Raw genomic sequence first — 26,430 nt, 5'->3', positions numbered from 1 at the left:
TTTGGATGTGTTGCGAGAATTTGTCATATACACTCAAAATAATAATCACTTACATATCAAGTGCAAAACCATATAAATATTTTCCATAATACTTTTCACCTAAATATTATGTGTTCGTCACGTAAATATTCACATTAATATGATAGTCGGGTGCACATATAAGTTACGTGGTATTCAGGTGCCTTATGTATGAACTTCATTTAACTTCTAGTAGAATATCACATACATTCTATCTGCATCATGCGGAATGGTTAATTTCTTCAATAGTATTAATAGTTTATTAATATAATAAAAATAACCAGATATTTGATGATATAAAGTTTATTTAAAACTTCTATGCGTCATACAAACATTATATACTCACTTTTTATATCTACTATATTTAGCTGCATTTAGACATTGCGCAATTTTCCTAGGTGTCTAGAGTGACTAACTTAGTTTCTATTGGAAAAATTGGTTCTGATGTATATTCCTCGTAGATGACTTGAATGTTTGCTTGAGCTTCAGACTGGTACTCAACAAAGGCAACAGTTCTTTTTCGCAAATGATTCTGTGGTTATGCGGTACTTAGGAAAAGCAACGCGGTGCAATGCTTCGTATCTAAAAAAAGTAAAAAAATAACATAATATGCATTAATTGTTTGAGAACGCGTATACCTTGGATTGCAGTCCTTGTATTAAAATTGATAAACACATTGACAGTCCGCTGATCAGTCGTGCAATCGTAACTTTATAATTTTTCACTACCAATCGGACCCTTAGATTCTCGCAGCATAATTTCTCTCCTAAGTATTTTGCCATGACTCCATCGAAAAAACACAAGACCTGAAATTGTTAATGTGGATTAATTTTAGTGCTTATATGAATTATAATTTACATTTAATTACTTGCGGTAAACTGCGTGATGGGAGCCCAAATTCGTTTGCGTAAATCTCACTTGATGCCATGGTTGCTGTTTATTTTGCATACCTGTCAGTCACGTGACAGCTATATGAACGGTACATGAAAATTACGTTACATCACTTTTCGCATACCTGATTATCACGTGACAGTTATGTGATCGGCACATAAAAAATACGTTGCGTCATCTATTTATTTTGCGTACCTGATAGTCACGTGACAGCTATATAAACGGCACATGAAAATTAGCTTACATCATCTAATTATTTTGCATACCTGACAGTCAGGTGACAGCTATGTGACGAGCACATAAAAATTACGTTTTGCATACCTGACTAACAAGTGACAGCTATGTGAACGGCATATGAAAGTTACCTTACATCACCTATTTATTTTGCACACCTGACAATCACGTGACAGTTATGTGAATGGTATTAGAAAATTAAGTAAAGGTATGTAAAATATATATGATGTCTGCTTGAATATTAACGTATTGTCATCTAAATATTATATGCTGAATATAAAACGTATATGACAGCTCATTTTTGAAAAGTATGTGCGTTTGCACGTAAGATGTAAGTGGTCTTTTGGTTGAGTGTACGAACGGTAAGAGACAAGGAGAGCAATCTTGAATCGCTCAATATGAGACTCACGTATACTGACACATGGCATGATAAAGCTTGCTCTAAAAACAAAGAGTCAGTTTTTTTGGACGAACGTAGACGTTTACGGACGTTGTTGTTCCGTGTTCCGGAGGGCTCGGTCGGAGGCAACCGAGACAGACACTACAGTGGGCACCGCTAATCAGCTAACCGCTAACATTTTAGCTAGCGAGTAGCGCGTTCGCTAAGTTTTAAATGTGCTAGCGCTATCTATTAGCTTCTGATAAATATAAGTACTACTAAATAACTACCAGCCACTAATTTTTGGAAATAGTACTACTAGCCGTGAATTAACTATGTTTACTCGCGTCGCGAGCAGCAGCGACCAATTTTATCAATTTGCAAGATATCGCACACTTATTTTTGTTATAATTTTCAAAAATTAGCGGCTTATTGGAAACTAGTAAAAGCGCTAACACATTTAAAACCTAGCGAACACATTTAAAACCTAGGAGTCATATGCAAAGCAAAGCCTAGGTTCTACATTCCGTTATCGAAACTTGACCTTCTGTTTTTATACTGCAGACTTCGCAGCCAGCTACGATCCTATTGACTCTAACAGTCATATGCAAAAGGATTTATTATGCAATCTCCAGAAATTTATATATTTAAAACAAGAAGAATTCGTCGATAGACAAAAAGCCAGCATACCTGTAGCAATCAATATACATTGATGATGGTCGGGGCTGGCCAGGCTGGCAGTGCAGAAAGACCGGTGCTGTCAATTACTGTCAAGTCTGTTTCAGTTTCAGCCCTGTGCCTGTCATCTATCAAAATGAAACTTCGATTGTAAACAGCGAATCAAAACAACAACGGTGACCGTATTGCGGTTTTCAACAAAGTTTAAATTTTAGATTAGATAGTGTAAGAATGCTCCCATTTTTCCCGTCGCTCCGACCGGCCGTGGCCAATAATCTTTGGTTCGCCGTCGATGAGTGCTGCGATGAAGACGCCGAAGTAAACGCAATGGAATCGGAACATCAGGAATGGGTAGGTATTGATGGTTGCTCTTAACTTTAGGGTAACAAAGACTCTTGCTTACTGTTTCCCATTGCTTTCTACCGTAGCTAAATCGAATGTCGCAAATTGGAGCCGATTTGGCTCCCATAGGAAAGGATACAAACGAGCATGCCGATAACATGGATTCGGAAGATGATGACGGTAAGTGAAATGCTTTCGTTCGACAAACCGATCCGACATTTGCGTACTTTTTAGCGAACGACGAAAGTGATGATTCGGACAACTCGGATGAAGACGACGAGGATATGGAAGACATCGCCAACGTTGCCCGACCGAACGAACGGTTAGTGATGGAACCGACTTACAACAATATGGACGATGAACTACAAACCAACGACCCGCTGTAGTATAGTACCTAAATATAAACATTTTTCGGTGATAAATAATGAATAACCGTTGCTCGTACAATTATGGTTATATCTCACTTTATTATGATAGGTTCGATAACTAATAAAAATACATGTACGATCCCTATAGATTCTAAGTAGTAGGTAATAAAAGTGTAGATTATTCTGTTCATTTCCTATTGTAGGAGTTCTTTTGTTTTCTGTGGGTACTCTCTCGTTAGCACCTGACATCAAGGAATCTAGAGAAATGCGTAGCCGGGTTACCGGCTAGAAGCGGAGGGGAGAAATAAAACTGCTAGTGAATTTGTGACTGTGTCCTTTCTAAGTTAACGAACACTTGGCAAAAGTAGGTCTCACTTGCTTATCAAACTAGGCATTAAATGTATCTGTGTGATAATGAATTTTTCGATTTCGGAAAAATGTCTGTGGGGGCGGTTCCTAGAAAAGTGAACAGCTACTACACATTTTTGAACTTTAGTTTTTCTTTCACTTTTTTTTTGATAAGGATAAAGTTCTGTCAAAAAAGTAAAGGTTCATAGTTTTTTTTGCAATTAAATGTACCGTTTTTTCCACTCCGGGAAAACTGCTCAGCGCCGCTCACGGGATCCACTGCGACTGCGACGGTCGCGCTCGCGGTCACGGCTCATACTGCGAGAACGGGAACGGGAACGACGTGGTGAACGGGATCTGTGTGGTGTAATCGCGCGCGCGCGCGGGTTGGGAAGAAAGAAGAGAAAACAAATGGCTCGATGTGGTTAAACGTGTCGATCTAGGCTGCCCGCGGTCGCGGAGAAGCTGGCGCGGTTGGTGAGAAGTGGTTGATTGTTGGTTGATGTTTGTTGCTGTTGTTGTTGTTGATAGTTGATAGAATCCGAAACCTTGCCGCACTACCGAACGAAGATTTCCAGCACAGATTGTTGTTGTTGAAGTCATTGTTCGGTGGTGGGCCGCCTTCGATGTCTTCTTCTAAGTAGGTAGATACAAAGTAGTCTCAAGATCGCAAGATCGGTGATCTGATGGTTACGATGATGGCCGAAAGGGTAGAAGCTCTTTTCGTTTTTCGAAATGCTTGAAGGTATGGTCCGAATAATGGTTGTGTGGGGAAGGTGGAAGAAATCTAACTGAACTGGTAGTTGTTTTTGATGGCGTTTTTTGAGATACGGAAGTAGTTGCTGAGGGACTGGATCACTCAGCCGATCACAAACAGCATTCCGATGACCGATATTATAGGTGATGAGTGATGAAGATGTGATGAATGTGGTTGTCTTTGGATGGCCCTAGAGACGAACGCTGCGTAGTCGTGTTGCCTAGCTAGCGATGCGATGGTAGCAAGGGAAGGGGACAGGGTTAAAATGAGGAAGAGAGGTTTACGTTGTTGGTACAATCGATTCCGAATTTGCGGAGAACCAACTCGAATGAGGATCGAAATTTCTGGGCAAATCGTACCGAGGATATTCGGGGATGAATGGGTGGCTGTGAGAATGAAATCTGTTAGGGGAAAAAACGGAGAAAAAGTAAAAGACACATGTGAATGAGACGACACTGTACTCACACACGCGTAGCACATAAACATTGTTCAGAAAGGACCTAATAACAGTAGCTAAAAAAAGTATCTTCTCTTGATAGAAAAACAAAATACAGGAAATCAAATCATCCTACCTTTTCCAAGTAATGTCTGCTTTTGGCAGGCGTTTGGTCTTTGGTTTTTTTGGGGAACGAAGCCTGTGGCATAACTGTAAAAAAGCTAGGATGTGTTGTGGTGGTTGGTGACTGACGAGCTGAGCTGAGCTGGCGCACGCCCACTGTCGGTGGTTGTGGTGACGACGGTGGTGGTGGTGGTGACTTTTGTGGTGGTTGGGACACACGCACGCACACACGTGGACGTGGAGAAGAAGCGATCGGCCGCGCTTACGCTGAAGGTGCTGCACGCGGCGCGGTTAACTCGAATCATCCCGTTGACGTTGACGATATTTGCACGCGAAGAAGAGAATGCGATCTGCATTGCATTAGCCGGGCGCACTACACAGTTCTAGAAGCGGTTGTAGCAGTAGCAGTAGTACTAGTAGTAGTAGTTGAGTTGAGTTGAGTTGGTATTGTTGGTGATGATGGTAGTAGTAGTAATAGTAGTAGTAGAAGGGATGTCACGACAGTGCTGTTGGTGGAAGAACGACTCGGAAGATCAAACGAAGAACCGTTTGTTGCACTCGCTGGCTGATCGCTTCGGGCCGACAAGTTGGGAGGAAGAGTTGGAAGTTCGCTGAGATGTACGCCGCGCGTCGAGTTGAAACGGATGAACGTTGACGTTGGCGTTGGCGTCCTGCCGGAAACGCTCTGTCTGTACGACCGAACGGTCGTTAAACTTTATTACCCGGGGTATTCTTCAGTCAATTACCCAACATGAACCGTTCAGGTTGGAGGCATAAAATTTAAAATCGGATGCTGCAGTTGAGAGCAAGTGTGTTTGGCGCTTGATTTCAGCGGCAGCAGCAGCGATGTCGTCGAACGTTGCAGCAGTTGCTGAAGTGCTGACGTTGGCGACTGCCCCGGCGGTCGCAGATGATGCTGTAGTAGCAGCAGTAGATGTTGCAGTAGTGTTGATTGGGAGACTACTTGAAGAGCTTGCACGATGAAAGAGCGAACAAGTCTAGAAGAGATCGAAGAGGCTGAAGAGGTCTTTTTGGTGGTGGTGATAGTGGTGATTTTTTTGGTTGTGGTGATGGCTGTAGTTGTGGTGGTGGTTTTGGTGGTGGAGTTGATGGTTGCACTAATTTCAATAGTAGAACTACTAGTAGAAGGTTGGTTAGATGAAGTTCTGTGGCGGAAGTTGCTGACGTTGAGTTTCATAGAAGAGCTTGCCCTGAAATTTGGTTGATCACCGTTGGTTAAAATTGGCTTGAACAGAATGGTTTTAAATTGTTTAAAGTGTACGCTAAATACAAAATTGCCTACAGAGGAAATAATGCAAGTAACGCAAATTAACACTGATGAAACATAATAAAAATGAAATTGTTCGAAATAAATTTTTAGGTGGCAACTGGTCTAACAGAAAGCAGAAATATCAACAATAATAAACGGTTAAATGATCTGCAATTGCCACCTAAAAAAATATTGACAAAATGCTAGCGTTTCAATGAAACGCTATTTTGTGTTGTTAAAGATCTCAGTTAATGACTGTGTTCCTGCTCGTCGTTTAGACACAATTGGAACAGCGAAATTCTATTTTTATAACAGGTAGACGGAAAAAATCAATCATTCAAGCGAACTGACTGACAGATTCCTCAATTTGTTTTTTAGGCACAACAAAATCCTATCAAACCAAAAATAGAGAAAGTTTACCTGTAGGAGCGACGGGGTCGTCTGGTTCTATCGTCCCGCCGTGTGCGACCGGAGGACATCTCCACCCGGATGCGTGTTCCACAGCATCTCCTGCGGAGCATAAAAGAGAAGGTCGTTTCGTTACATAAACCACAGTTCAAATTCATTCACTTACGTTCCATCCAGCGAACGAACCGCATCCTCGGCATCGCGTTTGTCCTCGAACTCCACGAAGGCAAAACCCGGAGGATTGCGGGCAACCCAAACGTTGCGCAGTGGACCATACTTTCCGAAGGCGCTCTCAATTTCGTGCTTCGAAGCCGACGAGCCCAGATTGCCGACGTATACCTTACACTGGAGATCCCATTCACGGTAGCGTGCCATCGTCGTGTCCTATTTTCTGTTGAAAAAGGTAGATATCTATAGTCACACGGGGGGGCAGGTAAATATTACTGGCAGGTGTTTTTCAGCTGACGACGTCAGCACAAAGAAATAAATCGATAAAATTTGTTGAACAAAAACACTAATTCAAAAGATAAAACCGAACGTGATATTTAACTAAACAAACTAAAACCTACACGCAGATGAAGGCCAACACACAACACCGCAGAAAAAAAAACTACGACGGAATTGCAAAATAAACTGGACGACGACGCGGTGACCTTTCACAGCACAGCAGCTCAAAATGGCTGCCATGAACAGGAAAAACTTTTCCATCGACACTCCCCGAGGGCAAATGCTTTCGAAGCGAAAACCTAGACGAAACTCCCGTGATCGAACGCAAAAATACTTACAGTGAAAAGAAGCTACTACTGTTGAACTTTATGAAATAAATTGAACACGATTTATCACTTTTTGCACTGTTTTTCTATACAGTTTTAGAACTGCCCCTCAACGAAATGCGTGCAGCGCTGAGTCTTGAAGAATTTGAATTTGCTACGTGAAAAAATGAACAGTTTCCACCACTTCTTTTTGCACTTTTGCACTGTTTGATGTGTGATGGTATGAAAGGAAAATGAAACCATAGCGCAGGGTTGTGATGGTTTGCTATAATATTCATACAAGTGAAATGAATAGAAAATGAAACATACAGAAGCGCTACCTGGGTGTGGTTAAGGTAGAAAAATAAAAATTTAATAGCTATTTGCGCGCACAAATCCGGAAAAAGGTTGAAAGTTCCTGAAAATGAAAAGATTTCTTTACGAAAATCGACTTCTTTTCATTAATTGCACCGACTTAATAATCCGAAACTCGCTAATTCGAATAAACATCAGATGCACTGTGCATAAGACACGACCGTATAGGAGACGTAGGACTACGTATGTTTCTTTGTAGCGATAGTAGAATGTATCCATGTATGTACCGTGGGACCCCGTTCGTTTGACCGTTTTTAATCTGAACACCTTTTAATTTGCACCCCGTTGGTTTTTGCACGTCGTGCAATTAAAAATGGTTCAAATGTCATTCTCAACATGACATCATTTGCTTAAGCAGACAATGCGTATAAACGCGATTTGTCTGTACTGATCTAACGTGTTTAATCTGTTTCAAATTGCGTTTTCCCAACGATTTTGATAGAAATCCGATCAGAGAATGAAATATTCGCTGCTTCCAACTTCCAACTGAATCAAACCACCAAAACAATAACAAAGAGTAGGGCGACCAGTTCACACAAGTTCCAGCATATTTAAGGTTGCCAATTGTTCAAATTAAAAACTTACCCCGTTAGTTTGCATGAGCAATCGTTCAAACGAACGGGGGTCCACTGTATTGTGCTTTGCAGCTGTACCTGGATTAATCCAGATTATTTTCTCTAATGCCAATGTATATGACAAAAGAAAACAGCAACATTGCTGTTGTCACTCTTTCTGCTTCTCACTCACAGTCGCAGTATTATCGCACTTATTGTGCCAGGCGCACTTTTAGACTGCGGTGTCCAGTAAGGTGCAAAATGCGGGATAGTAATACAATTATTCATGAGTCATGAGTCACGATAAAAATACCAGTCCAGGTGACCACCCAACAAACATTTTTTTTAATAGTAGCTTATTCAACCATTGTATAGCCAATTACCGGGTAACAATCGCTTAATAAGCTGTTATTCAACAAAAATGTTTGTTGGGCAGCTGGAAGCGACGTTGTATAATTCTGGTCTATTTGTTGTCGTGAGCAGCACTTCCGCAGTTAATTATTCCATCACATCAGCCAGCTCCAGCTTCAATAGTTTCCTTTCCTCAGCAGCCGATGAATACGGCTGATCGAGAACTGCAGACGTGCACGACTCGACTTTTAAGTTAAAAATTTCGCGAAATGGTTCACAGCCTTAATATACTAGCGCCAAAATAAAGTAGTTGTCACTTCAAAACCAGCTATCTTCAATGATCCATTAGCAATCAACGAGAATGGGTAGGATTCCATTAATTCTCTTGTAACTTTGTTATAGTAGAATTGGATGGAATTTTCCATCAATTTTCTCGTTGGTTTCTGAATTGTGTCAAAACTTATCCAGCTTTTTACGAGCCATAAAGGCGGACGTGTTCGTAATATTTGGACAGCATTTTTGACATTTCCCTAATACATCGCACGTTTTCTTTCCGCGCGTTCACGGTAAAACTAAAGGAATGTACGGAAAGAAAACGTGCGATGTATTAGGGAAATGTCAAAAATGGTGTTCAAATATTACGAACACGTCCGCCATTATGGCTCGTAAAAAGCTGGATTCCAAAATAATTGTAAATTATTCCAACCAATCACGAAGCGAGAATTTATATCTCGACGAAGAGTTGAACAAACTGCTGTCTAACTACTGAGTTAGAGTTATTTTCAACTTTTCAATGGCGTGCATTGAAAAGCAATAGTTTTCTATATTTTCCAATTAGATTTTCCGATCTATTGGTGTAAATAGCTTGGAAATCTATTATGAATTGACTGAATTATAAACCGAAGCGTGAATACTCATTACCACTTTGATGACGTTATATCCAACAACCATTCACGAAGCTAGGATTTCTAGATGGACAAGGCTTCATTATTTCCAATTTTTCAATAGTGCGCACTTAAAAATCAATAGTTTTCTTTATTCGTGTAGATGCGTAGAAGATTTTTCGATCGATTGGTGCAAAAATATTTCAAATCGATCGGGAAACCGCTAAGCTATAAGCGCGCAAAATCATTCATTTTTTTGTGACGTTCGCATTTTTCGATTGACATTTCTGTTTACATCGCACATTTCCTTTCCCCTCGTTCTCACGACAAGGCTAAAGAAACGAGCGGAAAGAAAACGTGCGATGTATCCAGCTTTTCACCGAGTCATTTTGACATTTCTGTATACTTCGCACGTTTTCTTCCCGTTCGTTTCTTTAGTTTTACCGTGAGAACGAGGGGAAAGGAAATGTGCGATGTATCCAGCTTTTTACGAGTCATAATGGCGGACGTGTTCGTAATATTTGAACAGAATTTTTGACATTTCCCTAATGCATCGCACGTTTTCTTTCCGCGGATTCACGGTAAAACTTAAGGAATGTACGGAAAGAAAACGTGCGATGTATTAGGGAAATGTCAAAAATGCTGTTAAAATACTACGAACACGTCCGCCGTTATGATTCGTAAAAAGCTGGATACCGATATGTTAAAAATGCCGATCAAATATTACGAAAACGGATTATGCTGTCCGCCATTACGGCTCGTAAAAAGCTGGATACAAAAATGTCAAAAAGGTTGTTGAAATAATACGAACACGGACTATGCCTTCCGCCATTATGGCTCGTAAAATGCTGGATTACTTATTAAACTTTTACACACTTGTAGGGAACGAGCCGAGTTAGATGAATCAGCGTAAAACAAATCTAATGAAACTGAATTATTTACTTGCGTGTAACTGAAACCCCTTGCATAGGAAGAATACCGTCATACGAACGATAAGAGACAAGGAGAGAAATGAATCGTTCAATATGAGACTTACGCATACTATGGCATGATATAGCATGCTCTAAACAAGAGTCAGTTTTTGGACGAACGTAGACTTTGACGGACGTTGTTCCGTATTCCGGAGGACTCGGTTGGAAATAACCGACGGACACAACAACACTGACAAATTCTCCAGAAATTTTGGGAGTAAAATGTGCGCACGCTCCATTTTTTCATGGATTTCAAGATACCATACGATACAGTCGAGCGCAAACAGCTTTAGTAGATAATACACGAGTACGATTTTACGGACAAACTAGCGCAGCTGATTTGAGTAACTTTGAATCACGCAAAGGGTTGCGGTTAGGGGTAGGCCATGACCTTGTATGTTATTCAACATCGCTATAGAAGGTGTGATCCGGCGAACGGGTATCGAAATGAGAGGAACGATTTTCGCCAAAAGTATAGCCCAGTCCTAGCCTTCGCAGACTACCTTGACTGCATTACCAGAAGCCTGGACGGACGGTGGAAACAGTCTATGCCAGACTGAAAACGAAGGCTAGGAGGATTGCATTACAACTCAATGCGTCAAAACCCAAATATTTATATGGTACGACGAGGTTCCCGAGAAAATAACGTTCGCGTCCCACGGATTGTGAATGTTGACGGCTATAAACTGGAAGTGGTAGATGAGTTCATAGATTTGGAATCTCTAGTCACTGCCAACGACAATATGAGCAAGGCAAGGAGATTCAATAACGCATTCAAGCTGGTAGTCGGACTTGTTTTTTCCGCTACAATATTTTGGTCAAGGAAATAAAGAAAAAGCGCTTTGTTTGTTGTTGCTAAGTTTGTCGGGTGGATGGCTGTTTGGGGTCAATGAGAGGTTTGAATGAGTTGATGGCAGGGAAAAGGGATGGTAAGATTGATGAGTGAGGCACAGATTAGTCTGTGGGTGAGGAGCACGCGGGAGAGAAAGAGGATAGAGAGAAAAAGGTAGAACTATTGGAACTAATTTGAATTTTGAAATAGCTGTCAACATCCATTTTGAGATCTCCCACAATCATTCAGCAAATAAACTTAGCCTAATTTTAATCCCATGCAAAGTTCGGCACTTAGCTAGTCACAGAAAAGCCGAAAATTATTGCTTTTTCAAAAGTTACCTAATATAAAATAATTCACGGGGTAGTTTTCGATGCAATTTTCTGGATTATGAATATTGAGTACACATAAACGTATGGTCAGAACGTTGGTGGTGTGAAAGTATCGAGTAAACTATTCCGTGTATATTTTTCATGTCGTCGAGTAAACAAAATTTTCAAATGTGGCTTTGACTGTTTATTTTTTGAATTTTTGAATTTGAAAAATTACTCAATTAGGTAGCTAAAGGCTTTTCTTTATAAACTTATGATGTTTTAAAGCTCTTTACTCCTTTTCTGCTTAGGGTTACTCCAATTCGTAATCGAAAATTGAATGTTAACACTGCAAAAACTAGTTTGACCTCATAAATATTTTGTCCCATTTCGAAGCGACCGTTTTTAGACATGACCAATAAAACTCCCGGAAAAAACGATTACGCGTCGGCTGTTCTCGCACTGTCCACTCACTCCAGAGAGCTAGAAGCTATAGAAAGAATGAGGTTAAATTTCCCCGGTCCGGCTAGCTCAAAATAGGCAAATTCTTACTTGGTCTTTTCAAGTCATTGACCTGACCCCTTGGACTCCCCTATCCCCTCCGCTCCCCGCTCGGTAGGGTTTGTTCATATCGAGACCAGAGCGGGTTTAAATGTATGCAAATGCATCAACCAAAATTGTCACTTTCGCCAAGCGCGAGCGCATCGGACATTTACGCACTGAAGTTCGGACGAGCAGAAATGCAACGACTAATGAGCAATGAAATGAAGGTCTAAATTAAGTTTTCTTCACGGTGTGTCGTCCGAACGGTCGCTCTGATTGGAGCATGATTGCTAGAGTCGTTCTGCGGATGCGGTGCGTGCGCTTTCCGTGGACAGTATCCAATAAATCATGTTGATGGCTAGCTTCTGCGAGCGATTGGATGCCTTTTCATGACGTTGCGAGCCGAAGTTGACAATTATATAAGGCAATTTTATTCGTTTTGAAATTTTTCCTGCCCTGTGCACTGTGAGAGTGGTAGAGGTTAGCGAATTAGTTCGAACTGCGAACACTAATGCGCTACATTCAAACAACCGACCGTGCGTCTCCGTCAACCCTGAAAGGCATTTATATAGAGCTACTGATTCCCACCCCAATTGCAACGTTGCCGGCTGTCCTTAGCACTGACTTGCTCGGTTGGCCGCACCGAAGGTTTCGCTCCGTTCCGTTATCAATTCGCTATTTACTGTGTAGGTACTTGCATACTGTACGTACTGCGTACGTGCGTGGAGGAGTCTGACTATGTGCATTGCACTTTATGGTCATTGTCATCACCATTACATTACTTGTTTACACGCTTTCAGCGTGTCTGCTAATCAAGCTCGCACCGAGCAAGTGAAGTGCAGTTTAAAGAGCGACTACAATACCCGTACATCGTCAAGGACATCGGCCAATTTCTCCATGGGAGATTGGGATGCACAGCCATTCGACATACAGCGATGCCGCTGTGTGTTGCTTATCGAGTCCAGTGCATGTCTCTTTTGTAAAATTTAGTCTCACAATTTATTTCCGGTGCAACATTACGTTGGCTCTTTTGTATTTTTGTCTATTTGTCAAATTAACATCAATTCCAGGAAATGATAAGAAAGCTTTTAACTTTTTGATAGAATGGTACCTCAGAAGAAACAATTTTTCATGACCTGTAAAACACACATGCAAAGTAGGGGGATTGAAAATAATTTGGGGTAACACCAAAAATGTTCCGCCGAAACCCCAAAACCTTCCGGTCCACGAGCCAGCGAGCGACACACGCACACGGCTGAAAGAGAAAGGAACAACACTTGACGTCATATGAATCGAACGAAACGGCCTCGTTTTGGGTGGAGGAGGAAAACACGAAAAACTGGGTGGCTCAACAAGTGGGCCTCTACGGCTACGGCCAAAGTATGGCCCGGAGCTGGCCTGGCCAGCAGCAATTGCGGGTACATACATGCATATATCTGAGCAGTGCATCATGGGAGTGCCATCATTCGGTGTTACGGATTAAGCCAAAGTAGCGAAAGTGGATATGAATATGATGCTAAGAGGGTTTCCACTTCCTCCCCTTCGCCGTCGGGCAAAACTTCACGGGTGTGTATTATTCGGTGTGCAAATCCATGCGAAAAAATAATGAAGAGTAGAAAAGATCGTTGCCACCGTTGTTTTTTTTGCTTCGGATAGATCGAGCTCATCTAGTAGGAAAACATAGAGGTATGCTCTATGTGGTACCCACGGAACATGGGAAGAGCAAATGCTTTTTACGATGACGATGGCAGTGGTTTAAGACAGAGTACAGTCAAACCATTTTATTAGGAAACGTCCACACATACATGCGGATTGCGCATACTGGATGCATTAGCCCAATGCAATGGTGGCGACTACTTTCGGTTTTTATATCCCTGCGATATCATGTCATGAAAATGAAACCGATAAAAAGTTAGAAATATCTTCACCTCGTCGGTCGCCGATCTTTCTCTTGAACAAAAGTTTTTACAGTTATCACGTTCGTTTATGCACGTAGTACTGATTGATTGAATCCTGCTATTTGTCCCTCCATGTGGACGGTTGCAATGAACTTAATTCATTTGTTCTACTTCAGCTTACTGTTAAAAAGTATATTCTGTTATGTACGTACATAATTGAACAGTTTTGGTATGACTTTTTCTCACTTTACATATTATATGAAACATTTCAAATCGTCGAGCACGAAATAAACATTTTTGGTTTTCACAAAAATTGCAAAATTTCGATGGTGCGTCCGGTTAATTGGTAGCTACGCTTAACATGCTGTCGTTGTGACTCCTACCTTTTGTTCAATGCTGGAAGGTGCACGGGTCGAACCAAGCTCTAAGCTGAGATTATAACCGGATTTAAACCCACAACACCCGCCAGGGCATGTGGCTCGCTGGTACCCTTGTACCTTTGAACCGCATAGGCGCTGGATAAAAGGTGACTGCACAACACCCTTGTTTAGGTAGCGACGTATGTGGTTGGGTTATTTTTAGACACAAATTATGCTTCTTCCTCCGTCTACTGTAGATAACCACCGACCGAGAAGTTTAAATCTAACAGGACGACGACACTATGCAGGCCCTTGCGACTTACAAAGTACTGCGCGTGACGCTGTTCGTCTGTCAGCGTGTTAGCCGCGATTCTCAGCGCGGCTTTTCAGAGAAAGGTTCCGTTCCTATGAAATAGACCTTGAGATGCGGTCAGGCATTAATAATAATATTTTTTTGAAACGGTGGTTCTACAATTGATGGAGAGACAGTAGGGAAAAGTAATGGAATTCTTTTTCAAATCCGGTTCTAATCTTAGATTATAGCTTGGTTCGACCCATGCACCTTCTACCATTGGACAAAAGGTAGGAGTCACAACGACAACTTGTTAAGCGTAGCTACCAATAACGCCCCCCCCCCCTCACCTTCCCACTCTTTCCCCTCCACACAAAAAAAAATCTGGTACTTTCCCCTACCGTCTCTCCATCAACTGTAGAACCACCGTTTCAAAAAAATATTATTATTAATGCCTGACCGCATTTCAAGGTCAAAGACTAAAACCACAAGTTTAGTCTATTGACAAAACAAATGAATAAATAAATACTTACAGATGGATTACCGATCTCCAAGAAGTCAAACGAGAAATCGGGCTGCTGAAGACTAATAAAGCCGCTGGGAAGGACCGCCTACCGGCAGAGCCTTTTAAACATGGCGGAGAAAAGCTAGCAAAGGCTCTACAATGGGTTATTTCGAGGATTTGGGAGGAGGAAAAGCTACCGGAGGAATGGATGGAAGGAGTGGTTTGTCCCATCTACAAAAAGGGTGATCGGCTAGACTGCTGCAACTATTGCGGTATTACGCTGGTAAACGCCGCCTACAAGGTACTCTTCCAGATCCTGTTACGCCGGCTGTCACTGATAGCACAAGGTTTCACAGGGAATTATCAGGCGGGTTTCATGGGGGCTCGCGCAACTACGGACCAAATTTTTACTATCCGACAGATCTTGCAGAAATGTCGGGAATACAACGTGCCCCCGCATCACATCTTTATTGATTTCAAAGCAGCATATGATACAGTCGATCGAGACAAGCTATGGCAGATAATGCACGAACACGGTTTTCCGGACAAACTGATGCGACTGATCAGAGCTACATTGGATCGAGTGATGTGTTTCGTACGCATCTCTGGGACACTCTCGAGTCCCTTCGAGACGTGGCGAGGGTTAAGACAAGGTGACGGTTCATCCTGCATGCTGTTCAACATCGCTCTTAAGGGGGTGATCCGACGAGCGGGCATCGAAACGAGAGGCACGATTTTTACCAAGTGTAGTCAACTTCTAGGCTTTGCTGATCACTTCGATATCATTGCATTGCCAGAAACTTTGCGACGGCGGAGGCAAACTACGCCAGACTGAAAGCGGAGTCTAGGAGAATTGGGCTAAAAATAAATGCGTCGAAGACCAAATACATGAAAGGAAGAGGCTCAAAAGAAACAAACGCGCGCCTCCCACGGACGGTAACCGTTGACGGCGACGAACTAGAAGTGGTAGAGGAGTTCGTGTATTTGGGATCGCTGGTGACCGCGGACAACAACACTAGTAAGGAGATCCAGCAGCGCATCCAAGCGGGAAATCGGGCCTACTTTGCCCTTCGTAAAACGCTACGATCAGGAAGCATACGCCGCCGCACGAAGCTAACAATGTACAAAACCCTTATTAGACCAGTAGTTCTATATGGACTTGAAGCCGTGCCGCTGCTTACGGAAGACATACGCACCCTTGCCGTGTTCGAGCGGAAAGTGCTGCGGACGATATTTGGCGGAGTACAAACTGAAAGCGGAGAGTGGCGGAGGCGTATGAATCACGAGCTACAGGCACTGCTTGGGGAGACTCCCATCGTACATCTAGCGAAAGTTAGTAGGCTACGGTGGGCCGGACACGTCGCAAGGATGCCGAAAATAGTCCTCTTCAACAACCTCGCCGGCACCAGGAACAGGGGGGCCCAACGTGCACGATGGCTCGACCAGGTCGAAAGCGATTTGCGACTTCTGAGACGACTAGGAAATTGGCGACGAGTGGCCCAAGACCGAGTTGAATGGAGACGAGTGCTTGAAACAGCATGAGCCACCCCGGCTCTATGCTGCTGAAGAAGAAGAAGATGGATTACCGATGGATCTAGAGGCTGTCCGTCTCCTGCAGCGCTCCTGAAAAAGAAGCAAATAAGGAAAAATGAGATGAGAATGAAAAATGAAAGAGAAAAAACGGAAAAGTGCTCGAAGAAAAACATGTCAAAAACTGAATAAGCGGGATAGAAAATGAGGAAATTGCAAGAGAGAGAGAGAGAGAGAGAGAGAGAGAGAGAGAGAGAAGAAAAACTGGAATAAAAAGAAAAAATAAACGAAGGAAAGACGTGACAGAATGGGAGGGAAAACGGGAGATGAAAACAGAAACTAGTGGAGTAAAAGAAAATAGAAGAAAAAAACGAGGGTAAACCAGGAAAAAGAGAAGACTGGATAGAAAAAGCTGAAAAATATAAGAAAAAATAATTAGAATGAGAGAAGAGAAAAAAATACAATAATGAACACGATGAAATGAGAGAGAAAATAGATAGAAAAGAAGAAAAATGTGAAAAAAGAGAGAAAAATGAAAAAGAAAACGAGAGAAAGCGGACAAAAAAGGAGAAAAACGGGATAAGAAAGAAGAAAGAGAAAACTTGAAAGCAAAAGAAAGATACATCAGAAAAAGAAGAAAATTGTGGAAGACACCGAAATGAACTAGGAAACGAAAAAGAAAAACAGAACGTGACAGAAAAGGTGGACATAATAAGAAGTAAAATGGAACAGACAAAAATAAGAAACAAAGAGAAAAAAGACGAAACGAGGCTGAAAATTACAAACGAAAAAAAAGTGGAAAAACAAGGTGCGAAAAGGAAAAAAACGGACAGAAAAAAGGAAAAACGAGAGAAAAAGGAGGAAAAATGAAACAAATAGGGGAAGACGAGACAGAAAAAGAGAAACAAGCGTGGTAGGTGGGAAAACGAGAGAGGAAAAGAGAAGGAAAACGAGACACTAAAGCGAAAGTGGAACAGAAAACAAGCGAAACCAAAAGAGAAAAAAGAACAACGGGAAGAAAATCCTGATAGAGAAAACGGGAATCCTGATGGAGAAAACAGGGAAAAGAGGTCAAACAGGATATTAAAGGTCAAAATGGGACAGATGAAGACAGAAAACGAGAAGGAAAAGAGACAAAAAAGAGTTAAAAAAAAGACAAAATGGAAACGAATAAAGGAAAAAGGGAGAGTCGGAAGATAGGAAAGAAAATAACAAAAATACGATACGTGACGTGACGTGAAATAGAGATACGTGACAGAATGGAAAGAAAAACGGGATATAAAAAGGGAAAAAAGCGGAAATGGATGAAAAACAAGGTAAAAACCACAAAAAGAGGAGACAAGATTGAAAAAGAGGCAGAACGAAAAAGAAAGGAAGAAAAATGAAAGAAAAGAAAGATAAATGGAAAAGAACAGAGGCGAATGCCAAATAGACAAAGTCTCTTAAAAAAAAAAAAAAAAAAAAAAAAAAATGGAAAAGAAAGCGGGTAAGCGAGAAAGAAAGAAGACAAAAGAGCAGAAAAACAGGATAAGAAAGGAGAAAAAGAAGAAGGCATCAGAAAAAGAAGAACATTGTGATAAGAATGAAAATTGAAGACAACGAAACGGACAAGGGAACGGAAAATCAAAACGAAAAAAAAGTAGTAAAATGAAAGGCGAGCCGGGATTGAAAAAGAGGAAAAAGAAGAAACAAGAAAAAAGCTTAGCTTAGCTTAGATAGAATGCCCGTAGTTGCACTTCGTGATTGGCCGTGTTGTTAGATGACGTTGACTATTTATCACGAATGTTTTGACTTAATTTAACATTTTCTCGCAAATTCAAGTTAACGATATCGAGGAGTTCAATAAAATCACGCGTTCTAATTTGTTTACGAATTGTTACTTAAAAAACGTCCGCGAATTTACCGATTCGTAACAAAAATCATATATCATTTGCAATACAAAATACTATTTAAAACTGCTATTCAATTCGAATTTAGACCTGCGTAATTGTAATGACTTCGGAAAAATTTTGTTGTCAAATTTTTTTTGTAACGAACGAAGCACGAATGCAAGCGATGCTGATTGCTTGCAATAAAATATTCAGAACCTGAACACCTCAGCACCATTAATGAAAACTGTGAATAAAAATTTGCTTCATGAATTATTAGAACAAAATTAAATTAAATAAAAACATTGACCATTGCGAAACAATATCAAATTCTTCGCGATTTTTATGAAGACGTAGATAATTACTAATTGACTCACAATACCTGACAGCAAAAACCAGAAACAGTAAAACCAATAAAGAATTTGTTGAAGCAAATAGTCCCTAAGTTGATAAGCATTTCCTCTTACCAACGCAAATATGTAGAGATATAGCGCCCTACACGCTCTAAAAAAATAGAAACAAGAAAAAAGGTGGAAAAACCAAAAAATCATTTGTGAGAGGCCTCATCCATTTAGTACGTCACGCAAATTGTGACCAAAACCAACCCCCTCTTCTCCCTTTGTCACATTTTGTCACACATTCATGACCCACCCTAACAAATTACGTCACGTCACGGCTAACCACCCCCCCCCCCCCCCCGTGACGACAAAATAATTAAATATACATTCCAACTTTTTTTTTCCAGTTATCAATATAATTCATTTCAATTAATCCATCAAATAACAAAACAGAACTAGCAAATAAAAAAAGAAAAATTTTCGTGGAAAATCTTGAAAGAATAAGGATTTCCTGCTGACGCCTTGCAACAACACGCCTTGGAAGAACTTTTCTGACGGATTTTGTCATTTTGTGTATTTTTTACAATCATACAACATTACCTTAGATGCGAAATTTAATCCGCAAGTGGCACAAACTCTATCCTTCAGAGAGCTTTTGAGTGAGGGACGACAGAATCTTAAAACTAGCTGTGGAACTTCGGTATGAGCTTATGTTCATCGATTGAGTTCAGCACGAATATCAAGGCGAAACATTGCCATTGGTCTTTGGTAGCAGGACTAAAAATCTTTTAGGCAGGACGGTACTCAAGGAACTCTTCAGTGGTGTACAGCATATTCCGTAAAGTCTTATAATTCCCCGAATAAATTTTCCATTTGAAATTTTTTTCATGTGACGTCACATAACTTTATACCCCCCCTCCTCCCTACGTCACAAATCGCCACGATTAGGTCAACCCCCCCTCCCCCCTATAAGCGTGACGTACTTTATGGATGGCCCCAGAGAGAAAAAAGAAACCTGATAGAGAAAACGGGACAAAGTGATCAAACGGGTTATAATTTGGCCTTTTAATGGGACGAAAAAAAGGAGTATCCAAAAAAAGTAAAACGGAACAGACGAAGAAGAAAAACGAGAAGGTAAGGAAATAAAAATGAGTTAGAAAAAGACTAGAACTAGAAACGTAAGAAGGAAAACGGGTTAAGACGGAAAATGGAAAAGAAAAAAAAAACGAGTGAAAAACAGGATTGAAAATAAGAACAAATTGGACAGACAACGAAGAAAAACGGTACTATTGTTCTAAATAGGAAACGGGACAACAAAGAGAAAAACGAGAGAAAAAAAGAGAAAACGGAAGGAAAAGGAAGAAAACGGTGCAGAAAAAAAGAAAAATGGAACAAAAAGTGAAAAAACGGAACTGTAAAAGAGAAAAAAGGAACAAAAAAAGTTAAAACTTGTAAGAGAATAACACGAAAAATGGCAATCCTAATTTTAAGTAAAATTTCGTCTCTAATTTGGTGTCCATGATCCAATTTCAAGCCTAATTTATTTCTTATTTTAAATTCAATTTTAAGTCAAATTTAAACTATGATTGGAAGTCCAATTTCTAATACAAATTGAATTGCAATTTCAAATCTGATTTCAAATCCTTTTTAAAGTTCAATTCAAGTCGAATTCAATTCCAGTTTCGAGTTAAATTTTAAGTCCAACTTCAACTAAATGCTTCAAATTCCGATTTCATGCCCAATCCCATGTAAAACTCCAGTCTAAATTACTACAAATTTAAGTCCAATTCCAACTCCAACTTCCAGTTTACCCAAATTAGTTGAAATACAATCAAATTTAATGTCCTATGTCAAGTTCAATTTCAACTCAAATTTTTAGTTAGTTAGTTTTAGTTAGTTCCACATCTGATTTCTAGTCTAATGCTAGTTTTAATTTTAAATCCAGCTGCACCCGAGTATCCGGAGTTTTCAATATAATCGGTTGGTTTTTCAGATATGTAGATTAATAATGGACTCCTTTCCTCCATCCTAAGATTACTCGATTTCCAACACCAAAACATTCTTCTGAAAGGTGCCCCATCGTTTATTTAAGTCTGTGCACGCTGGTGGTTGGCAGTGTCATGTATGATAGATTGGGAATATTCACGGGTTTGGACTGCTTCCTTGTGGGACACCCAGACCGTTCCACGCAAAATATCCTAGCCCCGTGGAAATTTTACCAGATTGTTCATTTCAGGTCAGAAATTTTTCTTTGAAAATGGAAAAAAAGGATTTGTTTTTAAATCGATTATTTCCGAAGATATAAGCAAAACAAAGTATGCTTCAAATGTAAAACAAAATAATAGGATTTGACGAAAACGGGTCTTTTCTTCAAAATAAAAAAGCTGGCACTTGAGAAAGTCGATTATACGGGGATAGGACACTTCGCGTGAAATGACCACAATTTAAAAGAATCAGAAAATAAAGTTCATCACAACAAAGAGATTTAATTTCCATTAAATTTTCCATTGTTTTCATGATGTAGAAAATAGTTCTAAACTTGCATTGCTTAGGTCAGATTCGATAGTGGCATCAAGTTGATTGTTAATGAAGTATTTCGTATAAAAAAATACGTACGACACATGTTGCTAAAGTCGTATAAAATGATGCAGAAAAGTACTATACATCTGGCTTTTTATAAGGTGGGCGTAACTCATTCCCTTTTCAATGCATTTTTATTACATTGTAAATAAAATCATGACCTATCACAACTAATTACTGATGGGATAGGCAAGTATTACCTCTCTCGAGCCGAACTTCAATCAATTTTGAAACAGAATACTCTATCCCGGCAACTTTCGCGCACCGTCACGGATCTAGCCGACTGCCAGCGCAAAGTCCGCTCCGCCGCCGTCGGTGAATTGTATCCTACTCTGTTTTCAAAGAAGTTCGAGTTCAATGGCCGATTATTTGCCGTGCCATTTCACTCGGCCGGTTTTGTTCAACCACAGCGGAAAGGTAGGCTGGCACGGCCACGGGAACGGGTAGGCCTGTCAGTGGCCTCTCTCTCGCTCTATCTCTCTCTCGACGAAGAAAAGCGCCTTCCAAAGAAAGAAAAGTTCATTCTACCTTCCTGCCCACCGATCGGTCCCTATGTCGTATACCTAAAACACCATCAACATGCGCACATAAACCGCAGAAACAGTCGCGCTTTTCCGAAAGCATACACCGCCGTCACCGCCGGCCGCCGGAACGGCCCGGGGAACGATGCACTTTTGCTGCAGCTCCTGTTGCAAGCGTTGCACACAACGAAAAAAGTGAAATTATTTCACTATCGTGCCAATATACCATGGAGGCTCTTGTCCACACGAACGAACGCAGCGCCTGAGCGTTGCGGTTTGCCCAGCCAGGCAGGCCAACCAACATGCGCAGGCGTGGAAGGTGACGGAACGAGCGGGAATCAATTTTTCTATGGGTCTATTCAGCATGCATCTTTTGCGCAATGCACGTTTTGCTTTCAAGACCACTCATTCGCCAAGGTATGCGAGGGGATGCGTTAAACAAGGAAATTACAAAAAACGACTCACCATCGTCCGAAAAAGCATGCTTCCTTTATTATCCGACCACTTCAACTTTGACCCTACCAAATTTATGGACAACAATTTGACGAAAACCGCGTACTATGCAACTCCACTTCCAACATTTTATAATCTAAATAAAAAACCTCCCCACAACAATCAAGGTAATGTCAGCAAAATTGCATTTGTAAAATAAAAATAAGCACAACAACCTCTAAAACCGCAGCTGGAGAAAAAGCAACCGAGCGGACCGGGGGAAAATGAAAGCCACATGCAGCAGCAAGTCTTCCACCACGATCTGATCCTCCGTCGAAGGCCCAGCGAGAGGAGCATTATACATATATGCATAAGTCAAAATGCATTGCCTAAGACACGGTGCACCCTACACACGCGGTGCCACACAAAGCATCTATTCTCCTGCTCTGATCGAGGGGATGATGCACTTTTCCTCTCATTATGCTTTAATCAAAGCACCTTTGCTTCCTCCCGGGGCCGGGTTTCTTCGCTCTGAGGTTCCCTTTCGGCGCATAGATATCTATCTATTGCACCACCGACCGCAGAAGAGCAAAACTTGTGAGAGGTTTCGCTGTTTCTATTTTGTGAATCGCAGCTATTGCTATTGCGGTCTCTGGCAATAGTGCATTAGAGTGCACCTTTCCTCTATTCCATCCATCTGTATGCGTTTGGCAGAAGTGCATCGACCAACGTACGTCCTCCTTCCTCGCTCCCCGTCGCGACGGGTTCCGTGGGTCCGTAGGCCGGGGTTGTGTTTATGTTTGGCAAGTCTTCGTGCCCTGGCCAGTAGTAAAACATGGCAGCGGGGGCCTATGAAGGACGGAAGGACGGAAGGAAGGGAAGGTCGTTGAACCTAACGCGGACGAATGCAGTTCCGTTGCACTTTTTCTTTTCGCCTGTGGCTCCGGCGGACTCGGTGGTGGATGCAAGCGCTTTGAAGCAGTCGAGCTGGAACGCCGAGGCTGCACCGCGCCGCGCTCGGCCGGTGAAAAGCAGTAGCGGAGGCTTGTTTTTCCATTTCGTTTGACCGCGATCACTTTTCCCGCCGTTCCAACAGGGGAATGGCAGCAACACAGCAACCGGGCGTGGGAAGTGGGTGAACGGTGTGCCCATTATCGGCCGGTTTGGCCCCGGTGGGTGGGCGGTGATCGCTGATTGGAGAAATTACGGATCTATCCGACGTTGGCGGAGATTGAGCAGCGTAAATGTCAACTTTAATAACGGGGCAAAAAGGATGACGGTAGCTAAGCTAAACTAAAAGGTGAAGAAAAGTGGTTGAACAGTCTATTAATCATTTCTCGCTTAACTGTTCAATAATTATGTGATGTAATATAAGCAATAAATCAATTAAGTAATTTCAATACTTACGAGTAGTACTTGTAGCTTTCTCATGGAAAACTCAACTAAATTTAGTATTGTAAATATAGGTATTGTTTCCTAGCATATTCTCACGTAATACTAAATGACCAATACTCCTTAGTCGACTCAATTTGATTGCTCTCCATGAGAATCACAGTGATGCCCTTGTTGATAAACTAACTGTTTGGTCAAATTTGTATAGTGAAAGCTATAAAGGGACAAAAAAGTATTATGCTGCCCCCGGGAAAGCTGTAATCTCTTCCAAAGATACCCTTTGCCATGCATTTCCCAGGTCATGGTTACAGGAACTATAAAACTATCACTTTCCAGCGCTTAGCTACAGACTGTTTATCAAACAATCCGGGGCACTCTGTCGAACTAACGAGAAACGAAATTCTTGCATAAGAATTTGTCCAGAAACAACCTTTCAGTGCGTTATTATTTTATTCAAATTTGCATTCAATTTGTGTTCAATTTGTTTCATTTCCAAGGAGAAATTTTTGCGCAGTTTGAGTTTATTATTTCGAATTTTTCAGCTTTTCTTCTATTACAATGTATCAAAGTTTTTACTTCGTTTCATACTCTTACTTGCATTACTTTAGTGACGATGGAGGTCTCATCCCTTATTCAGGCGCATGATTTTGACCCATCCTGCTTCATACGATTCAGCGTATGTCGTCGGTAAGCCATGTTCTAGCATTATCTGCCTCGGCTCATTTCGTTTGACTGTATCGTACGCCGCCTTAAAGTCCAAAAACAGTTGATGAGTTGGTATGTTGTATTGCGGAACTTTTTTAGTTCCGGGACTGACGCAAGGTAAGAATCTGATCTGTCGTGGAACGACCCTTACAAAAACCAGCCTGGTACTCGTCGATAAAGGAATCCGCTAGTGGTCTCAGTCTACAAAATAGGAGCACCTTATAGGCAGAATTGAACTATGTTATGCCCCGGTAGTTTTTACACTCGAGTCGATGTCCTTTAAAATGAGACTATCTAACCACACTGCTCCGGCATTTGTTCTTTCACCCAGAGTCTGACAATGATCCGCTGGAATGCTCGTTCCTCGTTTTTAGAATTTCAACCGGAATATCTTCCATCCCAGCAGCATTGCTGTTTTTCTGGTAGCTCCACAACAGCCTGACCATCACTGACGATTCTTATCGTATTCATGTGATTCTCCATTTACCCATCCATTCACCTGGGTGTGCTCTTCACTGTTTTGTAGAGACTCCGTACGTGCAAGTCGCTCCTTTGGGCCTTCTATAGATGCTGTGTTATTTTTCCCTAGTCCTAGCTTCTCTATACCGATACCGATATCTAGACTCAATAAACACGTGACCTGGTTCTTCTCTTTTTCCAACTAACATTTTTGCTGAATAGTAGCTTATTCAACCGTTGTATAGCTAGTTACCGTATAACAGGCGTTTAATCAGCTGTTATACAACAAAAATGCTTGTTGGGTTGTCATTCACTGCCATTCAATATCGGGGTAACTGTTCCCAGGCCCAAAATACAATGCATTTGGATTTTAATATTTGGTGGAAAATTTACAGAAAATCCATGAGAAAATTGTCGAATTTCCACAAGGTACTAAAATTGGTATGGAAAACTGAATTAGTTTACATTCTGCAAAATAATCACCATCATCATCATCATCATCATCATCATCATCATCATCATCATCATCATCATCATCATCATCATCATCATCATCATCATCATCATCATCATCATCATCATCATCATCATCATCATCATCATCATCATCATCATCATCATCATCATCATCATCATCATCATCATCATCATCATCATCATCATCATCATCATCATCATCATCATCATCATCATCATCATCATCATCATCATCATCATCATCATCATCATCATCATCATCATCATCATCATCATCATCATCATCATCATCATCATCATCATCATCATCATCATCATCATCATCATCATTTGAACAGACCATTTTACTAGAAAAAATTATGCGAAAATAGGTTAAGGTGAAACTAGTCGTCATCGATTCTGCAAATTTCAAAAGCAGTTTTTTTGTTTGAAACAAAAATTCTGGTCATGAAAATATATTTGCTGTGTTCAGATTGGCAAGACGAACACAGTGAATACATTTCTATAAAAGAAACTCCTTGTTTGAGCCTAAAACTGCTTCCAAAATTAAGCTCTCCAACGAAAAGTTAATGACTGCTAGTTTCCCGTTAATTTCAATATTGGAAACTCATTAATACCAGTAATGGAACATGTTAAGGTGAAATGAGTCGTCATTGATTTCGTAGATTTCAAAAGCAGTTTTTTTTTGTTTGAAACAAAAATTCTCTTCATGAAATATTCGCTATGTTTTGATTGGTAAAAAATCTGTTTTGCACGCAAAAACAGCTTCCGAAATTGGGCTTTCCGACGAAAACTTAATGACTGCTAGTTTCCTGTTAATACATTCTTTTTCATCAAAAAAGGAAAGTAAAGTGAAAGCAAATTCTTATACATTATAAGTGCCATTTGGGTACTTATAACAGTAACAAACATGATTTCTAGTTGATTTCAACAGCAGAATATGCGATAACTTTGATATATTTTTATTGTTAAATCTTGCAAAAAGGGAACTTGCGATAAGTCTGTTGTTGAAAAATTTTCGATCGTTTGATATTCTAAAGAAGCTGAAGTCACTCGGAATAAACGAAAAATTCATCCTTCGTCAACCATGAAGAATATTTTGAAAGATGATCTTCGATTGATTCCATACAAAAAACAACGGGTGCTTAATTTGGCTAAAAAGTAGAAGATTGCAAGAGTCGAAAGATTTTTCTTTTCTTTTTTAGAGTGGTTTTAACCCAAAGGGTCATCCACCAAAGTCGAAAGATGT

General features: G+C 40.8%; 2 protein-coding genes and 1 long non-coding RNA gene across 7 annotated transcripts; 2 read left to right on the top strand and 1 right to left on the bottom strand.

Moving 5' to 3' along the window:
- The first annotated feature begins 2,370 nt into the window (after positions 1-2,370).
- Positions 2,371-3,088, top strand: LOC128733869 (anaphase-promoting complex subunit 15). Its single transcript, XM_053827713.1, has 3 exons — positions 2,371-2,551; positions 2,629-2,722; positions 2,777-3,088. Exons 1-3 carry the CDS (start codon positions 2,432-2,434, stop codon positions 2,926-2,928), a joined length of 366 nt encoding a protein of 121 aa, XP_053683688.1. The 5' UTR covers positions 2,371-2,431; the 3' UTR covers positions 2,929-3,088.
- Positions 3,089-3,498: 410 nt separating this feature from the next.
- LOC128733868 (serine/arginine-rich splicing factor 2-like) lies at positions 3,499-7,214 on the bottom strand. 4 transcript variants are annotated; one of them, XR_008411951.1, is made up of 5 exons: positions 7,038-7,214; positions 6,419-6,643; positions 6,265-6,354; positions 4,588-5,785; positions 3,499-4,416 (listed from the first exon to the last, which is right to left on the bottom strand). XR_008411951.1 is itself a non-coding variant. In XM_053827711.1 (4 exons), the coding sequence occupies exons 2-4, from the start codon at positions 6,625-6,627 to the stop codon at positions 5,335-5,337; spliced, it is 750 nt and encodes a 249-aa protein (XP_053683686.1). In that variant the 5' UTR covers positions 6,628-6,643; positions 7,038-7,214; the 3' UTR covers positions 3,499-5,334. The 4 variants fall into 4 exon arrangements, 2 of the variants coding, with proteins under 2 accessions (XP_053683686.1, XP_053683687.1); XR_008411952.1 differs by having other exon boundaries at positions 3,501-3,615; XM_053827711.1 differs by having other exon boundaries at positions 3,499-5,785.
- Positions 5,184-7,092, top strand: LOC128733870 (uncharacterized). 2 transcript variants are annotated; one of them, XR_008411954.1, is made up of 4 exons: positions 5,184-5,301; positions 5,956-6,159; positions 6,223-6,655; positions 6,828-7,092. It is a non-coding gene; the product is annotated as an uncharacterized LOC128733870 (long non-coding RNA). The 2 variants fall into 2 exon arrangements; XR_008411953.1 differs by lacking the exon at positions 5,184-5,301 and adding an exon at positions 5,400-5,893.
- Positions 7,215-26,430: the final 19,216 nt, after the last annotated feature.

Source organism: Sabethes cyaneus, chromosome 2 (assembly GCF_943734655.1).
Source record: "Sabethes cyaneus chromosome 2, idSabCyanKW18_F2, whole genome shotgun sequence".
Classification (NCBI taxonomy): Eukaryota; Metazoa; Arthropoda; class Insecta; order Diptera; family Culicidae; genus Sabethes; species Sabethes cyaneus.
This window is presented reverse-complemented; position numbering and strand designations above follow the sequence as displayed.